Source organism: Talpa occidentalis, unplaced genomic scaffold (assembly GCF_014898055.3).
Source record: "Talpa occidentalis isolate TD23 unplaced genomic scaffold, MPIMG_talOcc4v2.1 talOcc4.8, whole genome shotgun sequence".
Classification (NCBI taxonomy): Eukaryota; Metazoa; Chordata; class Mammalia; order Eulipotyphla; family Talpidae; genus Talpa; species Talpa occidentalis.
The window spans coordinates 50,582,332-50,602,597 of record NW_023605194.1 but is presented as its reverse complement, the minus strand read 5'-3'; the positions used below and the strand labels follow the sequence as shown (position 1 = coordinate 50,602,597).

The following is a 20,266-nucleotide window of genomic DNA, read 5'->3' as shown; positions in this document are numbered from 1 at the left end:
ACCACATGGTGTAACTGATGAATAATCATTTCTAAGATGACTAAATGAATGAGTAAATAAATTATACTCAATAGCTGAGTAATTCCCTAGTTATGTTTAAACACTGCATCACTTTTCACACTGCCAAACTTCTTTACACCATTGTTCTTTAATATAAATAATCCATTTATTCTAGGATACTTGTTTTCTAACTTCAATTTATTTTAAAATGTAATACAGTAGCTTATTTTTTAATATAACTTTTTGCCAAGTAATCATTCTCAATTTTACCTGTTTTCTTAAGATGGTTGGTTAAAATGATGTATATTTACACAATGGAGTAAAATGTACTAAGTAGTTTTCAAGGAGTTTAACAGTTAATTCAGTTATTAGAAGCACTGGGAAAATCTAGCTTAAGGAATTTCAGTAAGCTAAATTGTACAAATAAAATGAATAAATGAATCACATCAGGGAGCATGCTAAAAATTACCAAAAATGTTCACTGTCTTCTTTTAGATCAAACAATACTTTATGATGATATTTCAAGTTACTTCATTTAAAAACTATGACTAATTACAATGCCTGTGCTTCCAAAACCAACAATGATCTCACTTCTAAAACATTTTTGTCAGGAAAACATTTTCTTACTAAAACATTACACTCATTCCTTATAGTCAACCCTAATACTAAGTTCCCAAAAGTTTAATCAGCTACATTTTTTTATCAAATAAGTCAATTATTATACAATTTTTGGGAGGCCATCCAAATATGCTATTAAGAAAAACATGACTACTTTAAATGGTTATCTGAAAAACTACACTCTTTTGTCAGAAAGAAGAATTATATTTATTCATATGCCATATTATTAGAGATGATATATACTGCCCAAATTTGATCTTTTATGCCTGATTTGGTTAATAACCAAAAACTATATTAACAATCTTCTCAGTGAACTAAATCACTACTAAAGAAACAAAATTGATCCCTTCATGCATTCTAATTACTAATGCTGTTCTCAAACTCCTATCATGGTACTGAAATGGTTAGTTAAGGAGTATCAGGTAAGACTAAGTCTAGACTATGGGTTTAATCTAGTATACTCTGGATTCACACTAGGAGATCAACAGAATGCCGGTATTAGAACACATCTTAGTGAAATGTAAAAGGTTTTACTCTTTTGACCAACTTCAATGGTATAAATAAAGAAGTAGCATTTAAATTTCACAAGAATAGTCATAAAGAAAATAAGTATTTGAACTCAGGAATAAACCAAGTACGATGACAAGTCTGAATAGGAGAATGAACACTTCAATACAAGCATGTCAGTTCCTATTAAAAAAGATCTTAATACCAATAATGATATCCTCAAACATTTCTCTAGACTTTGAAGAGGAATATAGATTAAATACAAGTCCTAACTAACATTACTTACTTATCTTCTCTATGATATTATAAACAATGGTTTTAAATTTTATAATATATGTCTATACTTCATAATCCTAACGCAAGCTTCTAAACCGCAATGCTTTAGCATGAGTTTGAAAATAAAAAGTTCAGAAAAAGCACTTGCATGGGAATAGTAAAAATAGCAACAATAATAGGAAGAACAACATTTTATTAAATGTTTACTATATTGTAAGTTCATAAATTATCTTTTTGAATCTCACAATGATCCTAAGATTTTATAATATTAGTATTCCCCTTTGTAGAAGGGAAAAAAAACCCAGAAAGTAATCTGTCTTTGGTCAAATAAATAATAAGTGACAGAATAAAAAATTAAGTCTCATTGCCAAAAAATGAAGTTTTAAGTCATTTGCATAGTCCACTCGTTTTTAAATGCTTTAAAGGTATATAAATCCCTAAAACTGTTTCCAAGGACAGTTCTTTTTTTTTTTTAATAGTTAAAAACTGCATTTAATAAAAACATGTTTTGCAAAAGTTATGTTCAATAACATCTGCATTTGGCTGTTAGAGGATTAGTATATGCCTGGTTTATCTTAAATTTTTGGTACAGCTAAATGGCTTTTATTTTTTTTTTTAAATAATAAATTTTATTTTTATATTCCCCCATACAATTGCAAACCCCCCATTCTGAACCCAATCCTTCCCCTCCCACCCCCCACCCCCCACCCCCCAAAAAGTGTCTCTGGTTCATAGTTTTTTGTTGATTTTGATTTTCACTTTCTTATATTCATTTTCCTGGTCCCTTATTTAAGTTTTCTAGATTCCAAGGACAGTTCTAAAAATAAATGATTGTGTCTAAACATCTTCACTTTTCATATGAAAGAGCTGAGGCCCATGGAATAGTATAATTTGTCCAAGGTATATCAGGTTGTTAGATAAGAAACACTACTAGTCCTGTCTTTTTTAAATTGGGAATTTTCCTGCTTAAAATTTTAAAATGACAAAATTGGGTGATTATCTCTAAGGTTTCTTTCAATTCTAAAATTTATGTTTCAGCAAGGATGTGGAGAAAAAGGAGGGATGGTGGGAATATAGGCTGATCCAACTCCTATGGAAAGCAGTATAGAGGTTTCTCAAAAGACTAAACATGGATCTAGCACATGAACCAGCAATTTCACACCTAGGTTTCTACCAGAAGAATACAAATACACTAATTGGAAGGGGAACTTGAACTCCCATGTTCACTGCAGCACTATTTACAATAGCCAAACTATGGAAACAACCTAAGTGCCAAACACAGATGAGTGGATCAAGAAGATGTGTATATATACACAATGGAATACTACTCAGAGATCAAAAAAGATGAACTAATTTCATTTGCAACAACATGGATAGAGGTGGACAGGATTATACTAAGTGAAATAAGTCAGAAAAAATAAAGACAAATATTGGACGGGATTATTTACATGTGGAATACAGAGAAAGTAAACAAAGGGTCAGATAAAGCCAAAATAAAAGACTAGTCCTTGAAAGCTGACTATAGAAGTGAAATATTCATAGGCAGAGGGACAAGCTCAAAATAGGGACAGAGGACAATGGACTATAGTGGTAGACTATGGGTTCTTTGGTGGTAAGAGTAGTAAGGTAACATCACTGGAAGAGAGGGCATCCTGTACTTTCAAAATACAAATGACAGGGGCCTCCCTGGTGGTGTAAGGGGTTAAGTCTCAGCACTATGAAGCTATAGGCAACCACTACAGCAAGAGCTCAATCCCTGTCTAAGATGCTGACCCACATGGTGCAGCAGACCTCTCCTGTCTTGCCCACTGCTCCCCTCAGCAATATATTTCAGTCAATCTGCCTATTCTGCTCCCCACTCTGTCTCTGGTGAATCCTCTCACCCCCAACACCTCTGGCCCACATCCCAGCTCTTGTATGCATAAATTAAAAAAATAAATCTTTAAAAAAAAATACAAACAACAATGTAAACCAATGCCTCAATTAAATAATAAAAAAATAAACAAAATGTATGTTTAAACCAAAAACTATAATTATTCATTTAGTCATGAAAAAAAAGAAATTGTTCTACTATGCCTTGGTTAAATTTAAGCAATTTCCAGCATATAATTTCAATCTAGAAAAGTTTTAAGATGGTCTTAATTGTAAAGAAGAAAATAAAATGAGGATCCCTTCCTTCTATCTAATGGCATTAATATTAGAAAAGAATTATTTCTCCTATGATTCTTTTTCAGTGGATGGGAACCATTCATGGAGCATGAAATCAGTTTAATAATTCATCAGTAGCATTTTAAAAACTAAAAATAACTAGAATTTTTAAAATCTGATAATACTGTAAAGAGCAAGGGTTAAGTACTGCTTCATGAAAACTATTATGTCGCTATGCACTCAGTCATAATGTAAAATGTATTTCTAGAATCAGTCTCAATCAAAATAGATCTAAAAGTTGCAATGCTAGACTCCCAAGGAACATTTCACATGCAATATACCTGATGTGAAGTTAATTTAATTACACTTCGATGACTGACATTTCTAAGTTCTATACCTAAAATATTTTGCTTTTTGAAATTGTAGTAAAGTTATTGACATGCTTAAGAGTAAATTCTATTAGACTTGTATAGACATTCTAGGAATATAGACCGATTTAACAGTTTTCACAAGAACATAAACCCAAAACTATTTGTAAAGCAACAACACAATATTTAAAGAACATAACTGGAAGAAATCTGAGTTTCTTAAAGAAATAGTGATTCCAAGTGTGGGCAGAAAAAATACAAGATGAATATGGGACCTCTTATTGTGTCAGAAAGCAAGGAAGCTACTGAGAGATTCAAAAGGATGTAGGAGTCAGCTGAAATGTTTCTTACTGATGAAATTAGGAACAATTGTGGCTTCAAAGAAAATAACAACTACAATAGATTAAAATACAAGCACATGAAAATTCAAAAGTTCAAATAAAACAAAATATTGATCACCTCCACGGTTGCTAGAATATCAATTTATTATTCTAAAACTGGGTAAGTAAAAGAATGAAGTAATTTTTCTCTATTTTTTTTGCATTTTTATCCAGCAAGCTTGTGAAGACAGTTCTTGAGAGAAATCCATATTTAATCAAAAAAGGGAAAAATTTAGAAAATCAATAAATTAAAATCCCTAGTAGAATAATGAATGATCAGCAATGATTGCTAAAACCATTAAATGAAAGATTGATAGAGAACTTCACAATCATCAGGTGAGCAACACCTGAACCCAAAGATCAATTTTAATATCACTACACATGAGACAGGTCTTCTAATAGGACAGAAGTAAAATCAATATGAAATACAGCCATAAAAAGAAAATGAACTTAATCAGTCCTCTGGATCTTACCACCAAGTTAAAGAAAATACAAGGCTATAAAAAGATGTTAAAAAAGACCACAAAGATACAACCAACTAAATTCAAAATGTGGTAAATTCTACAAGACTTGATTTTGTCAATAAATAATGCCAAGGAAAAAGAAGTAGATGGGAAGTCATTAATGATAAAAAGAAACTTAAAAGACTCACTTAAATCCAACATTGTAGACCTTGCTTGGTTCCTGATTTGTACAAACAAATTACAAGAGGACTTTATCAGAGCCGAGATAATACAGATTGGAAATCAAATGATATTAATAACTTATTTTTTTTATTTTGTTAGGTATGATAAAGCGATTTTGTTACAAAGAGATAAAACATTTTTTAAGGCTATAAGAATAAAGCATGACAAACACAGAAATTCAATTAGCAGACTGATATGCAGCAAATATTTTGACATGTAGATAGTCCCTTTTCAAGAAAAACATTTCATCTTTCTGGTAGATGTCAGAATTCCAAATCCTTAAAAACATTGTCACCCAACTTCCTACCTTCAAAGGAAGGTATTAAGAATACCTCACAGCTGGGTAAATGTCAGACAACCAAGTTTTGTTTCTGCTTCAGGATGCTTTTCTATTTAAAGTATAAACATATTCTCCATATACAATACTTTAAAATGTCACAAATATATAATTATACTATGTCACTATACATACTGTATTACAAAACTTACGGAATAGCAGAACTGAAAGATGAGCATATTTCGTTTTCTCCTTTTTGAAGTATTGAATTTATTTTCTTTCCTGTAGCTTTACTTACAGATGTCTTAAGTTTCTTTGCTAGTTTTTTTGGTATGTTGGTTATAGAAGAGACTTCTGTACAGCAACTATATATTTCCACCTTTATTTGAAAGTCTGGACTTGCTTCATTACTAAAAACAAGGACATTTGTAACATTAGAAATTTACTCAATAGAAAATAGAATTATAACATCCTTTGTATTTTGTAACATTTAAAAACAGCATTTGAAATAGGTTTATGTTAACCTATGTTAATGGGTCAGTATCTGGACTTATTTAATATCTAAATAAGCTGAAAGAGTCATTGTAACTTCTAGACCTGATTATCAGCTTCTAAACTAGGGCAATCTCTGTCTTTCTGTCTGTCTATCAATCATCTATCTATCTATCTATCTATCTATCTATCTATCTATCTATCTATCTATCTATCTATCTATCTCTCTCTCTCCCCATCCATCCACCCATCCATGCACCCATCCATCCATCTCACTTAAAGAAAAAGAATAAAATACCATGATCATTTTGTAGCCAGTATTATTTCGCCTTATCATTCCTTTAATACAGCTGTTTTTAAGGTATTTAACTATAAGTGTGGTTTCTTGAAGTGATTACACCTCCAAAAAAAAAAAAGGTTTAAAAATAAAAAGGAACAAACAAAAGGTTTCTTCTGCTAAAATCTCAAGTTTTCATTTCTTTTTCATAAAGGGTCACTTACTACCATGTCTCACCTAACTACACTCACCTTTGTACTTAATAACTATAAACAGCATTTCACTACTTGGTTATATGAGGGAAAATAAACAAACAAAAATATACAGAGTTATACTTTAAGGCATGAGCTCTTTGAAGGAGAGTGCTGTCTTGGAAATTTTTGTACTCTTAAGCTAGTACAAAAGATATTCAATGTATTAATTAAATAAATATGCAGAAATTCTGTAATTTTAGCAAATGCTAAGGTTGTCTTTGTCCTTTTACAGATAATGAAGTACCTTTACTATAAAATATTGTGGTAATGTTACTAACAATAAAATGTACTTAAAACTGCAAGAGGCCTATCAGTAGTAGATGCTGCCTGCAGACAGGGAATCCATCAGTCTCAGATATTTAAAAAATGCAACATAAGACTTTTAAAGATTTCAATGGCCAATCTATAGTTTGGATGAATCCAAGGAATAACTTGCAGATATTTTTACATTTTTATGTTGTAACTTTTAAACATACAGTATTCCTGGTAATGACTAACAAATGTCAATATTTAGAGTAAAGCCAGAGATTCATAAATATTGAATACTTATTAAAAACAATCATAACAAAAAGCACATTTTTAAACATTTAGAACATTTGTCAGCAATTATTTTTAGAACAATTTTAAATATTTACAGAATTTTAACTATAAATCATGTTTCTTCCCAAGTAACTTGCATTGTTCTTTATTTCTGAAAATAAACTATGCTTTTTGCATTTGTGGTAAAAACAAACAAGAGCAAAGTGATGTGAAAAGAGTCCATTAACAGGATGATTTTGACAGAAAAAAAAATTATCAGCAATTGCTGACAATAGAAATAAATATACTCAGATACTAAAAAAAGCTATTTTTTTGAGTCTCATTTATCTATTTGGCAATAATTTGAAGAATCCTAAATATAATCCCCTATAGTTCAACAAAGCTTTGTCAGGAGACCTGTGTTAATGTTAATTCAGAGCAATGCATTTATTTTTCTGTATTACAGAAATACTTATGGGAAACTAGACAGAAGCTATAAAACATGGCTTGTGATACATTTTTTAATGCTATTTAAGTGGCAAAACTAGTACTCTTCAATTTCCAAGATACAGAGATTTAGACCAACAGAACTTTTGAAGGGTCAGAAGAAACTTATGCTAGTTAAAAATTATTTCTATGTCTACCTAAGTTCTTTCTGAATCTCTAAATTGAACTTGTAAGGAGTATGGGCGATAAAAACGGTCTTGAGGATAACCCAACTTTCTATTGTTTTGCAGTCAAGAATGAAAAGAATTATAAGAAAAATTATTTAAAAAATTATAAAAAAAGAATTATAAGAAAAATTATTAAAAAATTATAATTTTTTTTATTATAAGAAAAAAATCTCAGATTTTTGCTAAAGTGATTTTCCTATACAATATATTTTAGGACTAATTATAAATAAAACATACTATTTTAGTATTTATGTAACTAAATCTACTACATGAAATACAAAATGAGCTTTCTGTTCCAATTCACTCTGTATCAAATGCTATTAAAATGAGATTCCACTGTATTCACAGGTTAGTTAATAATGAAACTATAAATATTTATAGAAGTTATTATATCCCATGAGCCAAATATTTACTACTAATATTACAAGATTTCTATTTTGTTTTACATTGGAAAATTTAAAATGCTGAAGTGGACTTCTTTTGAATAAAGATTTTTTTAATGCTTCAAAAATAATGCAAATTACTCAATAATTTTTAAAAGGTAGAATTTTAGATTTTCGTTCTGTGAAGATTAAAAGACACTTACAAAATGGTTACATTTTCAAAACATATATCTGTGATTGTTTTATCCACAATCACCATGTCAGTATCAAAAACGTCAGCTCCCATTTTGAATAAACAAAAAATGGCATAGCGCTGTGACCCTAGAGAAGAAAAACAACATTTTATGCAATGATCTATGTGATAAATATATATATATCTAAAACTACTTGAAAAAAAACTCAAGTACTTGTTAATAGTCTTATATTCTTTCACACATTAAACATTGTATCCTTGATTTTTATATTGATTTTTCTGCTAGCATATACTAATACTTTATCCAACTAAAACACAATGATTAAACCAGGGAGTATCAGGAATTAAAACTAAAAATATAGGCCTCTCAAGCAGCCTAAAGAAACCACCAAACTCATAAATTTTTTGCCTAGAAAACTCTTTAAGCTTTAATTAATAACAAATTTATTATCATATATACTATTACCTCTTTCATTTTGGTTTCCAAATCTATGTGAGAAAAAAACATTTTCGATTCAAAGAGGTTAAGAGTAGGCACATTAATAACAGCAAAACATTTTCCACAAACTAAGAGCAAGGGAGGAAACCACAAAAACAATAAAAGTAGACATGTGAACACAAAAAACATAGCTGCTAGGCCTTTTAATTTGGTAATGTTTTAAAAAAGTATTAGGTGGTTAAAGGGCTTAGTCTCATTATTGAGAAATGCAGTACTTCAGAAAAACTTATTCTCTATAGTAATCAGAAAAATGTACTCAATTCCCACATGTATTCCTTTGTAAAGTAAATTATATTTCCTAATTGAATAACAAATATACTAACCTGATTTTGAATTTTTCATATAAAACTAATTATGCTTAATGTGATTCAGTTTTTAAAGTGTAAGGAACAAAACTATCATAATAGACAAGAAAGATAAAGGATTAAACACACCTTTTCTGCTTTGCATCTCAGATCTAGGAATCATCTGAGGTTAATTTCCATGACCTAAGCAATACATGGGTTTGTGAAGACTACATAAAGCCATAAAATGCTGAAAGGAACAAAAATCAGATGAACCTGAAAATCTTTCTCTCTCACATCCTATTAAATAATCTGAAGCAACAAAAATAAGGCAGAAAGGCACCTCAGATTCTGGTCAAACAAAAGAAATACTGCCTTTATTCCTAAATAAACATTATCTTTGTTCCACACTTTCTTTCCCATTACCTCTTACTTACTGACATTGTAGAGATTCCTAACAACTAAAAGAACAATAGATATGTATTATCTTAATTAGTATCAAGTAATTACATTTTACTAAAAATTGAAAAATAATTAAGGATTTTGCTCACTTTTTCAAATTAAATCATTTGGCAGTATGAAGTTTTTTTCTGCCAATAATCACAAGTTTACTATATACTAAAGAAAATATTTCAATTACAAATTGAAAGTATGTATATTTATATACCTTCTTTATTGCTGAAGTGATCAGTGTCTTTCCACATTAGTGGTATTCGAATATCTAGAGAGGGGGAAAGAAATAACAAGTGATAATGCTGGTAAATTTCATTTCTTAAAGTGAAATCAACCTCTGAATTATATAATGAATTCTGACCAAAATAAAATTTATTATTTAAATATTCTAACCCAAGTGATAGTTTTCTTAAAAATAGCCTAAATGAGGAATATAAAGCCTGTTACATGTATTTAAATAATTTACATAAGCAAATCTTATTTAACTAATTTAATTTAAAAAATCCTACTGATTATTCAAGAAATTAATTTACCAGTTATGGTCTGTAATAAGGTTATATCACGCCATTTTCATTTTGTGACTTATGTTTAAAATAGGTGAAGTGTGGGAGCCCAGTGTTGAATTCCTATTTTGGATTTCTATTTTTTATAGCTAAACACATTTTAAAATCATAGAATAGTACAAGTAGAAAGGACTCTAGAACTTTCAACCACTATAAAACTATACAGATGAAAAAAATAAACAAGCAGATCAAGGCTCTTCTCATTAAGATTTAACTTGTCTACCAAAGAAGTTGTAATTTCATGTTAAAATTGTAATATTTATTTTATAAAAGAAATAAAACTGAAAGGGAAAATGCATTAATTCTTTAAGTCCAAAAAGTAAGCATGTTCTAAAAGTAACTTAAACACATTTTTCTCATTCACAGTCTTCAAACTCTGAAGTATTTCAGAAATTAATTTAGAGCTGTGAAACAAAATTTTTCCATCCTAGTTTCCGACAGTTTTCCTTTACTTTTAATATTAGAAATTGAAATTATAATTTTGTTCCTGGGATTCCTATGTTATCTATATATTTTCAAAGTTAGAGGACAAGATTCTACCTAGAGTAAGATGTATGAATTGTAACATATACAGTAGAGATCTCAAAGGCAAAGATGATTTTAATTATTCAGCAAAAATAAGTCATGTAATTTTTACAAGTAACTCAAATGTTAATACAATTTTAATTTATTTGTGGAAAATTCCTGCTTAAGATATTTCTTTATTACATTTAGAAGTTTATGTGCAAATTTTTCAAACATACTAATTATATCACTTTCAAATAATTATAATCCTTAGAACATAAACTGTTTATGGCTACATCTGTGTGTTTCAATGTTCAGATCCCATAATTCTTTGTCTACTTTATTTGTTTAGAGTTCTAGTACTAAGGTTCCTAATGCCCATTTCCATTTTTTTTTTTTCTAGAAAAGCTTCCTATTACTCCTTTATCTCTATCCTGTCCAACCAAGAAGGTTTGTGTGACTGGCCTTCTCACCTGCTGTTTTAGCAGATTTAATTAAAAAAAAAAAAAATTACTAAGGTCTTCCCACAGGCCAATACTTCATATCTCATCAGCAATTTTTAAATTTTGGTCAAGAGACAGAATTGTTTAAATTTGCATTTATTTGATTGATGAGAAAAATGTTAATATATTATTGGTCGTCATTTAAGTGAATCTGTTTGTATCCATGGCTCCTTTCTTTCTCTCTCTCTCACTATATTGTTTACAGTTTATTCTTTTAAAAGTTAATTATTTATCTATTGAGAGTTTGGGGTATGTGAGGTAAAAACATTTTCTTTCAAGAATAATTGTTCGGCATTCTCTTCTTCAGTGATGTGTGATGCCATGTTATCACACATATTGAGTAAGTCCCTATTCTTTGGCTATCTCTGTTACAGATCTAGTTGAATCACTTATCAATTATTATTTATCCTAATGCAAATAACATACTATTATATCCATTTAACCTTTATATTTTACTGTCAGAAATATATCCTTCCAAAACCAACTTTTTGTTCATTTCTTTATGTAAATTTTTGAAGTATTTTGTCAAAATTCTTCCTCTAAAATACTTTATTAGCGTTCTATTATCCAAATTAATATGGGAACAGATGATTTTATAATATTCTGTCTTTACAAAGAATATAATTACGTTTACCTTTTAAGATTATTCTTGGGAATATTTATCATTTTTACTTTCATTGTAAAGGAAATCATTTTGGCTATCATATTTTCTAAGTAGTTATTGCTGGTTCTGAGAGCAGTTATTTTTTGTATATTTATCTTGAATCCAGCCACTTCCACATAATTCTTTATTAATGCAAGTAGTGGTTTAGTAAATTTCCTGAGATTTTTCTATGTCTGTGACCTATTATTTTCCAATAATGTTCACTTTGTCTATTTCTTTTTAGTAATTTCATCTCTCATACTATTTTAGCTATAATTTCTAAAACTATGTTAATTATATTGATGTAATAAACATGTTATTTTGTTTTTATTTTAATGGGCTGCTTTTATTGTTTTATAATTATTACTTCGCCGATGTCCTGCCAAAGAGACCACTTGCTTGACCACAGTTGCTGACTCATTTCATTTCACAACTGTTCTTGTTCACAGCTGTTCTTCTTCTATTAGGGTGGTATTAACTATTTATACTATCCTGGGAGGAATATGGACCCTGACCTCTTTTACTATAGCCTATAGGTCATTCTTACCCTTTCCCATGCCTAGCTATGTCAGTCCTCAAGAAGAGAAAGCTGGATAAGTCCCATCTATTTTTCATCTATTTCCCTATTACTATCAACTTCAGATGGCAATGCACCAACTATGCTTCTTAATTCAGCTTCAAATAGACATTCCTTACAGATTGTGTTAGTTTACAGTATTCTTACTTTTATCTCTTTTGTAAATGTCTTCATTGGGTTTTAATGGTAAACTGAGAGTCATAATAAAACAGCTAGCTTGATGCTATTAGGGCCTAGAGGTCTGTCTAAACTGAGGCACTTTGTGGACTGATTTGGCCTCAGTCATTGAATTACAAGTCAGAGAATAAACTTAGAAAATTACCATGATGCAATTATTTGGCATTTAACAGAAGCAATTAGGATGAACCTCAATTATTATTTGAGTGTGTGGTCAGTGGGTGGACAAACTGGAAGTGGAAAATCCAGGGATCTCCTGGCAATCAAAGTAATCTCAGAAACATTATGAAACTTTCTTGTAAATATTCATTTTGACCAAAACAAAAGTCACATTTTCATCTCAATGTCAAAGAAAATGGATTTATTAAAGTGAATTAGTTTTTAATTTTCTTTGTTTTTATTTTTATAAATATACAGACAAGATATAATTAAGTCTAAGCAAAGATGAAAAGAAATTACATATGTATTTCATTTTCTAAGACTTTCAGTTCTTTAATTTAAAATTATCTTTTGGAAAGAAAGAACACATGCAGAAATAAGTTTAATTTCTACACTTGAGTATTTGTGGTCAGGAAAAGCTTTTTTCTTTTACTTAAAATGCTTTTTCTTAAGCACTCTTCGAAATGAACATTTAATGTTGATTTCATGAATTGTTGCAAACTATTATGAAATTACAACATATATTAACTCTATTGTATCATTCAAGTGTTCCACAGCAATTTAACATATTTCATTTGTGAACTGAGTGGGACCACATCAGAAACAGAAAATGGGGGGACATGTCTAGGATTTTTAGAAAATCCTCTTTAAAGATCTATATTTTATTTATTCATATCAAAATGTATTGTATATAGTGAACAACTACTATATAAAAGTAACTGGTTTTGAAAGGACACAAGGATGCAAAAAACATTCCAGTCTTATAAGGGGAAAGGCAGATATATGAATATAAACAACTATTAAAAAAGCAACAGATTTTTATAAAGCTCAATTATTTTTTTCTGAAGAATTATTTTGCTGAGGGTAATTCCTCTGATGTAGGACAATTATGTCCTATGTAAAATTCAGGTCTATCCTCCCTGTTTTGTTAATCCAAAATATCCATAATTTTTGTTTATCCATAAAGTCATTTCGAAAAACAGTTCCTTGTAAAAGGGCCTGAAATGTAGCAGCAGACACCCTGGAGCTTAAGAACAAGATTTTTGGCCAATGAAACAACCTAGTTATTACTTAAGGTGTAATGGAGGTCTGTTGTTTCCCAAAGTACTGATGAGATATTATTTGTAAAAGGTACATTATCTAGCTGGCATACACATGAGTCAGCCAAGCATTCACTTCATTATGTGGTATCTCCAAGCCATTGTCTTTAAGTTTCCCAAACACTTTGGAGAAACTGAGACTACACAGCATAAGTGCCATCTAGTGGCAAAGAGTTTCCTAACTGTATTAGGAATTCACAGAAGAGAAATATTTCTAGCTGGAATGGTAACAGGGAAAGCTTTAAAGATGACAATAAGATCCTAAATATAATATATTTATTTTAAGACCTAATTAGATGTCAGAAGCATGGCGTATGTGGACAGAACAGGGAGAAAAAAGTCTGGCAAAAGCAGAAACCTTATGTATGGAGGAAGTGGGAGATATGGCTAGAAAAAGTTGGGTCAGAATGGAAAATTCTAGAAGAAAATATTTGATCTTTATCCTATAGGCAACAAAGAGCAGTCATCCATTCACTATCCACTGAGCAATTACTATGTGCAATCACTGTTAGATCCTGGGTATACAGTGAACAAAACAAACATGGTTCCAACCTGCATGGAACTTCAAGCCTACACTAACATTATAATCATGATTGAAAGTCTTGGGCAGAAAAGGAATGGAGAGGCAGTCCAGCTCAGCAACTTGCAGGAAACCTTGCAAACTCTGAGCATGTAGAAAAAGAGAAGTACCCTACCTTTCTTTAAAAAAAAAAAAAAAAAGCTGCATGGAGGAGAAATCTGTATATGTAACACATATGAACATTTTCTCAAATCATAAAATTTTATACAAATATAGAATATAATGTTGAAAATGGTGTTTGAGAATATTCTGATAGAGGTATGCAAAATATAATGAAGGAAAAGAATGGACACAGGGGATTTAAAAATTTTACCAAATTTAGAACATTATAGAATTAAATCAGCAATATAAAAGTGATCCATCTATAGCATACCTGATATGGCAATCTTTCCTTTACATGCTGACTGTTCTTTACTTTCATAACTCACATCACTGTCAAAAGAAAAAAAACTAATGAAAGATCTTTCAAAATAACCAATTATCTTAACAATATTTGACAAATGCTTAAATATTAAATACACACATATCCGTGAATAATAGTGACTTTCAATTAATATAAACTACTTGACTCAAACTTTGAGATGTTTTAGTCAATGCATTAAAATATAATTATTCTCTTTGATTTTTTAATATAAGCTTTATAGTCTCTGGTGACTATATACTGCTTATCCTACAATAAAGCCTTTTGTAATCACTTACATATATAAGCAAGATATATAATATTTTCCCAGGTCTCAGGTGATTTTAGATCACTATTTCACAAATTGTATTTTTAAATGGTCAAATTATAGTTGCCTCAAAAAGTTAATCAACTTCCTAATCATGAACCTGCTGCCCAGGAGTATCTTATACCTATGGAAATGACCAATATCAAAAATTAATCTCTGCTATATATTTATATGTAGTAATATCATTATTATATTTTCTTGAAATTCCATATATACACACACACTCAAACACATAAACATACATACTCTAAAACAAATGCAGAACTAAAAGATGGGAAAAGAAAGGGAGTGACTCTGTATAGAGAGTATTAATTTTGGAGAGGCAAATATTACCATGACAATAGAAATAAGTTTCATAATAAATTATTGGAATATAAGATACTTCAAAATATGATTTTAGAATATACTATTACCATAAAAAAAACTTTCAAAATAGTAATCTCTTATTAGACCAATCAATTCCATCTTTGAGTCCAATATCCTTTTCTAAATACTTGTATTTAAAGATTAGAATTCCATATCTTGTAGAGCAGCATTTCCAAGAATATCCTCTGTACTTTATCTGGGGTTGGGGAAGGGAGGGACCTCTAAACTGGTTAGCTAATTAACTGCTGGTTAATTTAATGAGGTGCTTCAAAAATATGTGATTAGATTGAAATATTCTATTGAAAACTGTCTAATTCTACAAAAGCTTCTATAGAAAGACTAGGTGGAAGTTTGAAGAAGACTGTGACACGATTCTCACTGCATTTCAGTATATTAAAAACACTACATATATATTCATTATCATGCATCCAAATTTGAAAACAAAATGTATCAGCATACTCTTTTTTTTACTCTTAATGCACTTAGCACACAAATGTTATAGATGAAATATAAAAGAAATATATTTTAAATGAGCTAAAATAATTTAGTGATGTAAATTAATAACCTTAGTGATGTAAAATTAATAACCTTTAGAGATATAAAATTAATAACCTTATATGGGACATTTATATGGTATTTATAAATTGCATATTAGATGTACCTAAAAGTATTATAGATTTAAAGATGTAAATTCTCAGAAAACTAATTACTTTATAGTTACACTTGGATTTTTATTAAAATAGGAAATCACTCAGTAAAAATTAAAGTACATATTTCAAAATACTGTTTTGTTGAATCATAAATATTAAAGAATCTATTTTAATATTTACACTAACATTTAATCTGTTATATTAAGAACACTAGCTTTCTTATTATTAGTCCATCACAGAGTGAAAAGCTCAATTTAAACGGTCTAGCATATTTTGATGAAAGTAACATACTAAGAGACACACTTGAAACCAAACACAAATTTCAATTTCCACAAATTGGTACAAAAGATACAATATAAATGCAGTTGGTAGGCACTTGTAAGTAATCTTGTTTAAAAGATCTTCTATAGGAGCAGTACATAATATAAATTCTTAAAATATTTATTTCAGTGAAAAAAATCACAAGGAAACTCCAATATGGTGAGTAATTTGAGTATTATGAAATAGATTGTAGATTATGCTAAAGCTGAGGTCCATTAGGTATTATTAAATTGGATTTAACTTGAGGCTTTGGCAGGCAAGTTAAATTCTGAAATATTAGAACCACCAAGAACAAACTTGCTGAATATTTACCAAAAAAAATTTCCCCTCCAAATTATTCAACCACCTGGCAGAGTACAGCTTTCTTCTCTATAATTACAAGCTATTTGCATAGGCATTTCCAGGACCAGTCAACAACTTATTATATACAAATATTATCAAATTAAAATGTAAATCTAATTAACCATAAAATCTTTTAGAAAAATTAAATCTGTCTTTAAAAAGGAGACATAAACTAAAGTAATTCAGCCTTATTTTTTTCCAAAGCTTAAATTATTTTTAATTCAAATTAACTTCAAACTGTTATTTAGAGTGCTAAAGTGTGATGTTTTCTTAATTAATCCAAATTGACAATAAAATTGTTAAAACATTATCTGTTTAATAATGTGCGACTGTAGCTAATAGTTTGCTACAGTAAATAAATACTTGTTTGACAATCTGCAATGTTAATGCCAATTCTAAATGCTACAATTAGAGAGCCAGCCTGAGGAAAAAACAAATAACCACAAATTTATCTAAACAAAAGCACAGCTCAATAATGGTGTATCTTATTCCTAGTTTAGATCATTATTTTGCTGAGACTTGTAAATGCTAATTTAAAAGATATAAAAATATCAAAGACAAACTTTTAACTTTATTTTATTACTTACATTTCTGGCTGTAGGTAAATAAAATGACCAACAGAGGGTGCCAATCAGCCACCTTACTGAATTTTGCTCAAAAATCTGAATTAAAATTGATTGAATAAATACAGATTATAATCTTTTGTTATTCCATACAGGGATTTACAATAGCATTTCATTGCCAAAACTACCAAGCTACAATGAGAAATAGCATGATGATGAAAGTATTTTATATTTTCTCAATGAAGTACTAAAAGAATTCTAAATGGTGTTCTATGATTTGAAAGCAGGTTAAAAAAAATCCATCACCTATTATGCAAATAAGTAAAACTTAAAGCACTCAGAAATGCTTAACATGGAATTTTAAATCCTCCTAAAGCTATGTTATAAAAATAATAGCTTCATAAGCCTCTTAAATTGGGAAGAGGAGCTTTCTTTTCAAACCCTGACATATAACTCTTCTCAACACAAAAAATAGAGAGTTTTAAAAACAAAACCAGCAATGTTTTATTTTAGAAATACCAGGAGAAGACAATTTTCACTAGTAACATATTTTTTTCTTTAATGTTACAGTATACAAGCAACAAACTAGAAAACTGGAGTATAAGAAACCAGCAATCACATTAAGGGGCATTTCAAAATGACAAATATGTTGAATAATCTGCATTATTTGGCCCTATAATTGACTTTGATTAGTATCATTTTTACAAAACCAAATAAAGCATTTCATAAATTGAGACAAACTCTTGGACTGGGTAAGGGAGAATATTATTGCTAAAGTGTTATCAAAAAAAGACAGGAGGATATAATGTATAGTATAATTGACTTTGACTATAATTGACTTTGATTAGTGTCATTTTTACAAAACCAAATAAAGCATTTCATAAATTGAGACAAACTGGTAGACTGGGTAAGGGAGAATATTATTGCTAAAGTGTTATCAAAAAAAGACAGGATATAATGTATAGTATGGTCATATAATTAATAATACTGTATTATATATTTGAAAGCCTCTAAGATTTCTTCACAAGAAAAAATATTTTTGTAACAATGTAAGGTGATGGATATTAACCAGACTTATTAACATTTACAATAAATACAAATATTGAACTATTGTGTGGTACACCTGAAACTGAAAATTTTACATGTCAATTACAACTAAATTTTAAAAAATAAAAGAAAGTAGAATCTGAACTTTTTAATGTATTTTTATATATTTTTATATATTTATATATATTTTATATATATTTATATTTTTTTGAGAATTTTTTTTTATATATTTTGGTCATTACTAAATCACCAGTGCCCATTATACAGCTCAGTATATGCTATGGCACTCAATAAATGTTTAACGGATATTATATGAAACAAATAGAATACAGTCATTTCAATGGAGCAGACAGATTTAGAATAAAGTCATGGGTTTGCATTTTAGTTTTTAATAACTATTGATTGCTACGTTAATGAATGTTTATACTCAGCAATCATATGAGGAAAACATCATCTACTTCAGAGCTACCGAACAAAATAATATTTTAAATGTATTCTTTATCATTGAAACAATGTTATATAAATACAAGGATTAAGTTTTGTTTAGTTTCAGTACTTGGAGTTTAATTGCAAGAGGCATTAAAACATTTGTTAAAAGTGATCAAATTTTGAGTTTGATCCCTAGTTCCAGATAACAGTAGCCAACAAAATTAGAATCTTTTCAGGCATCTTACAAAGATCTTCAGGTCAATAAGGAAAGGAAAAAAAAAAATCACCAACAGTCCACAACTACAGCATAACAAAACAGAGACTACAAACTTGGGCAAATTAACTGAAACCCTTAAAGTCAGTTACTGGATCAGGTACCACTACAAAACTCAATATTAACTTGCGATCTCCACAAGAAGAAAAGAAAGTGCATATAAGACATGGTGGATGCCATTAACATTGTTCACTGGATAATTGAGAGGAAGGGGATCCAAAAGAATTATGGCTCAGAAGTTGGTGGTTTTGTTAAGAGACAATGGGAGAAATACCCTTTGAAGGCTTAACCATTAAAAGAAAGCAAATTCAGTTGAAAGTAAAAATCCTAAGAAACAAAATAGTATCAAAAAATGAGAAAACTAAACCTGCCAACATTCCCAAAGGCACCATTTATTACAGAAACTGCTCTTCACAATTCTGAAAACAAAAATACTCTGGAACTAAGAAACCAAGTAAACCCTTCTTCTCCTCCCCCCACCATCAGTCCCCCCAGGAATGTCCTATATCCTTCATATTTCATTAGTAACAAAAGAAAGGATCCAAACATCTACAGAAAGCTAGTATAAAGTTAAAGTAGAAAGAATCAAACTACTTCAGCTGATAAAAACATTCCACCAATTACTCTCCAAAATATAGTCAAGTATCACTTAACTGTGTTTCAGTCAACAAGGGACAGAAATATGATGGCAGTGTTTGTATACATAGCCTAGGAGTGGAAAAGACCATACCAGTTGGGTTTTACATAATTACACTCTATTACTTTTCCAAAATGACAAAATGCCTAACAATGCATTACATCTCTCAGAAAGTATCCTTGCCTTATTTAAGTAACACATGACTACATATAAAGTAGCCAAAAAACAGTAATACAATACTCCGAAATATATAGATGTAGTTAGATACACTACTGCAAATATAAAGGCAATCAGAAATCTGAAATTTAATAACTCAGAAACTAGTAAAGGACAAAAAATATATAGATATATTAAAAAAAAAAGAAGAAAAACATAAAAGAGGAAAGAAATTGGAAAAAATAAAATCATTTCTGAAACAAAGAGTAAAACACAAGGCATGCAAGGATGGAGTGACATAACTGAAAATACACTGAAGGACATAATGGAAGAGAACAAAAAGAACCAAATAAAAAATTTAAAACATCAAAGAGAAAGTGATAAGACATAGAGGACAAAGAAGATCCAACTTCTATGCAATTGGAGTTCTTAGATAAGAAAATTAAAATAATGAGATAGAATATATGCTTTATTCTGTAGGCTTTAACTAAAGAAAATCTTTCTAAAATAATAAGACATTATCTTCATAATAAAAGGGCCTACGTGAGTCTTGTCTTACACATATCCTAGCAAAATTATCAGACTGTAAGATATAGAAAACTGTTTTCAGGCTCCAGGCACAAAGACTAAGTTATTTACATAGGAACAAAATCAATCAC

The 20,266-nt window shown here is 29.6% G+C and overlaps 1 protein-coding gene across 3 annotated transcripts in view; it reads right to left on the bottom strand.

Annotated features, from left to right (window-relative positions):
• Positions 1-20,266, bottom strand: part of RTKN2 (rhotekin 2) — an 80,334-nt gene that overhangs the window by 44,379 nt on the left and 15,689 nt on the right. For 2 of the 3 annotated variants that reach the window (XM_037495897.2, XM_054689956.1), the window contains exons 3-6: positions 14,468-14,526; positions 9,503-9,556; positions 8,063-8,180; positions 5,473-5,670 (exon numbers count right to left, since the gene is read on the bottom strand). In XM_037495897.2, coding sequence (XP_037351794.1) covers positions 5,473-5,670; positions 8,063-8,180; positions 9,503-9,556; positions 14,468-14,526 — 429 coding nt within the window. Of the gene's footprint in view, positions 1-5,472; positions 5,671-8,062; positions 8,181-8,985; positions 9,029-9,502; positions 9,557-14,467; positions 14,527-20,266 lie in introns of those variants that run through there. The other variant, XM_054689955.1, reaches the window with a different exon arrangement.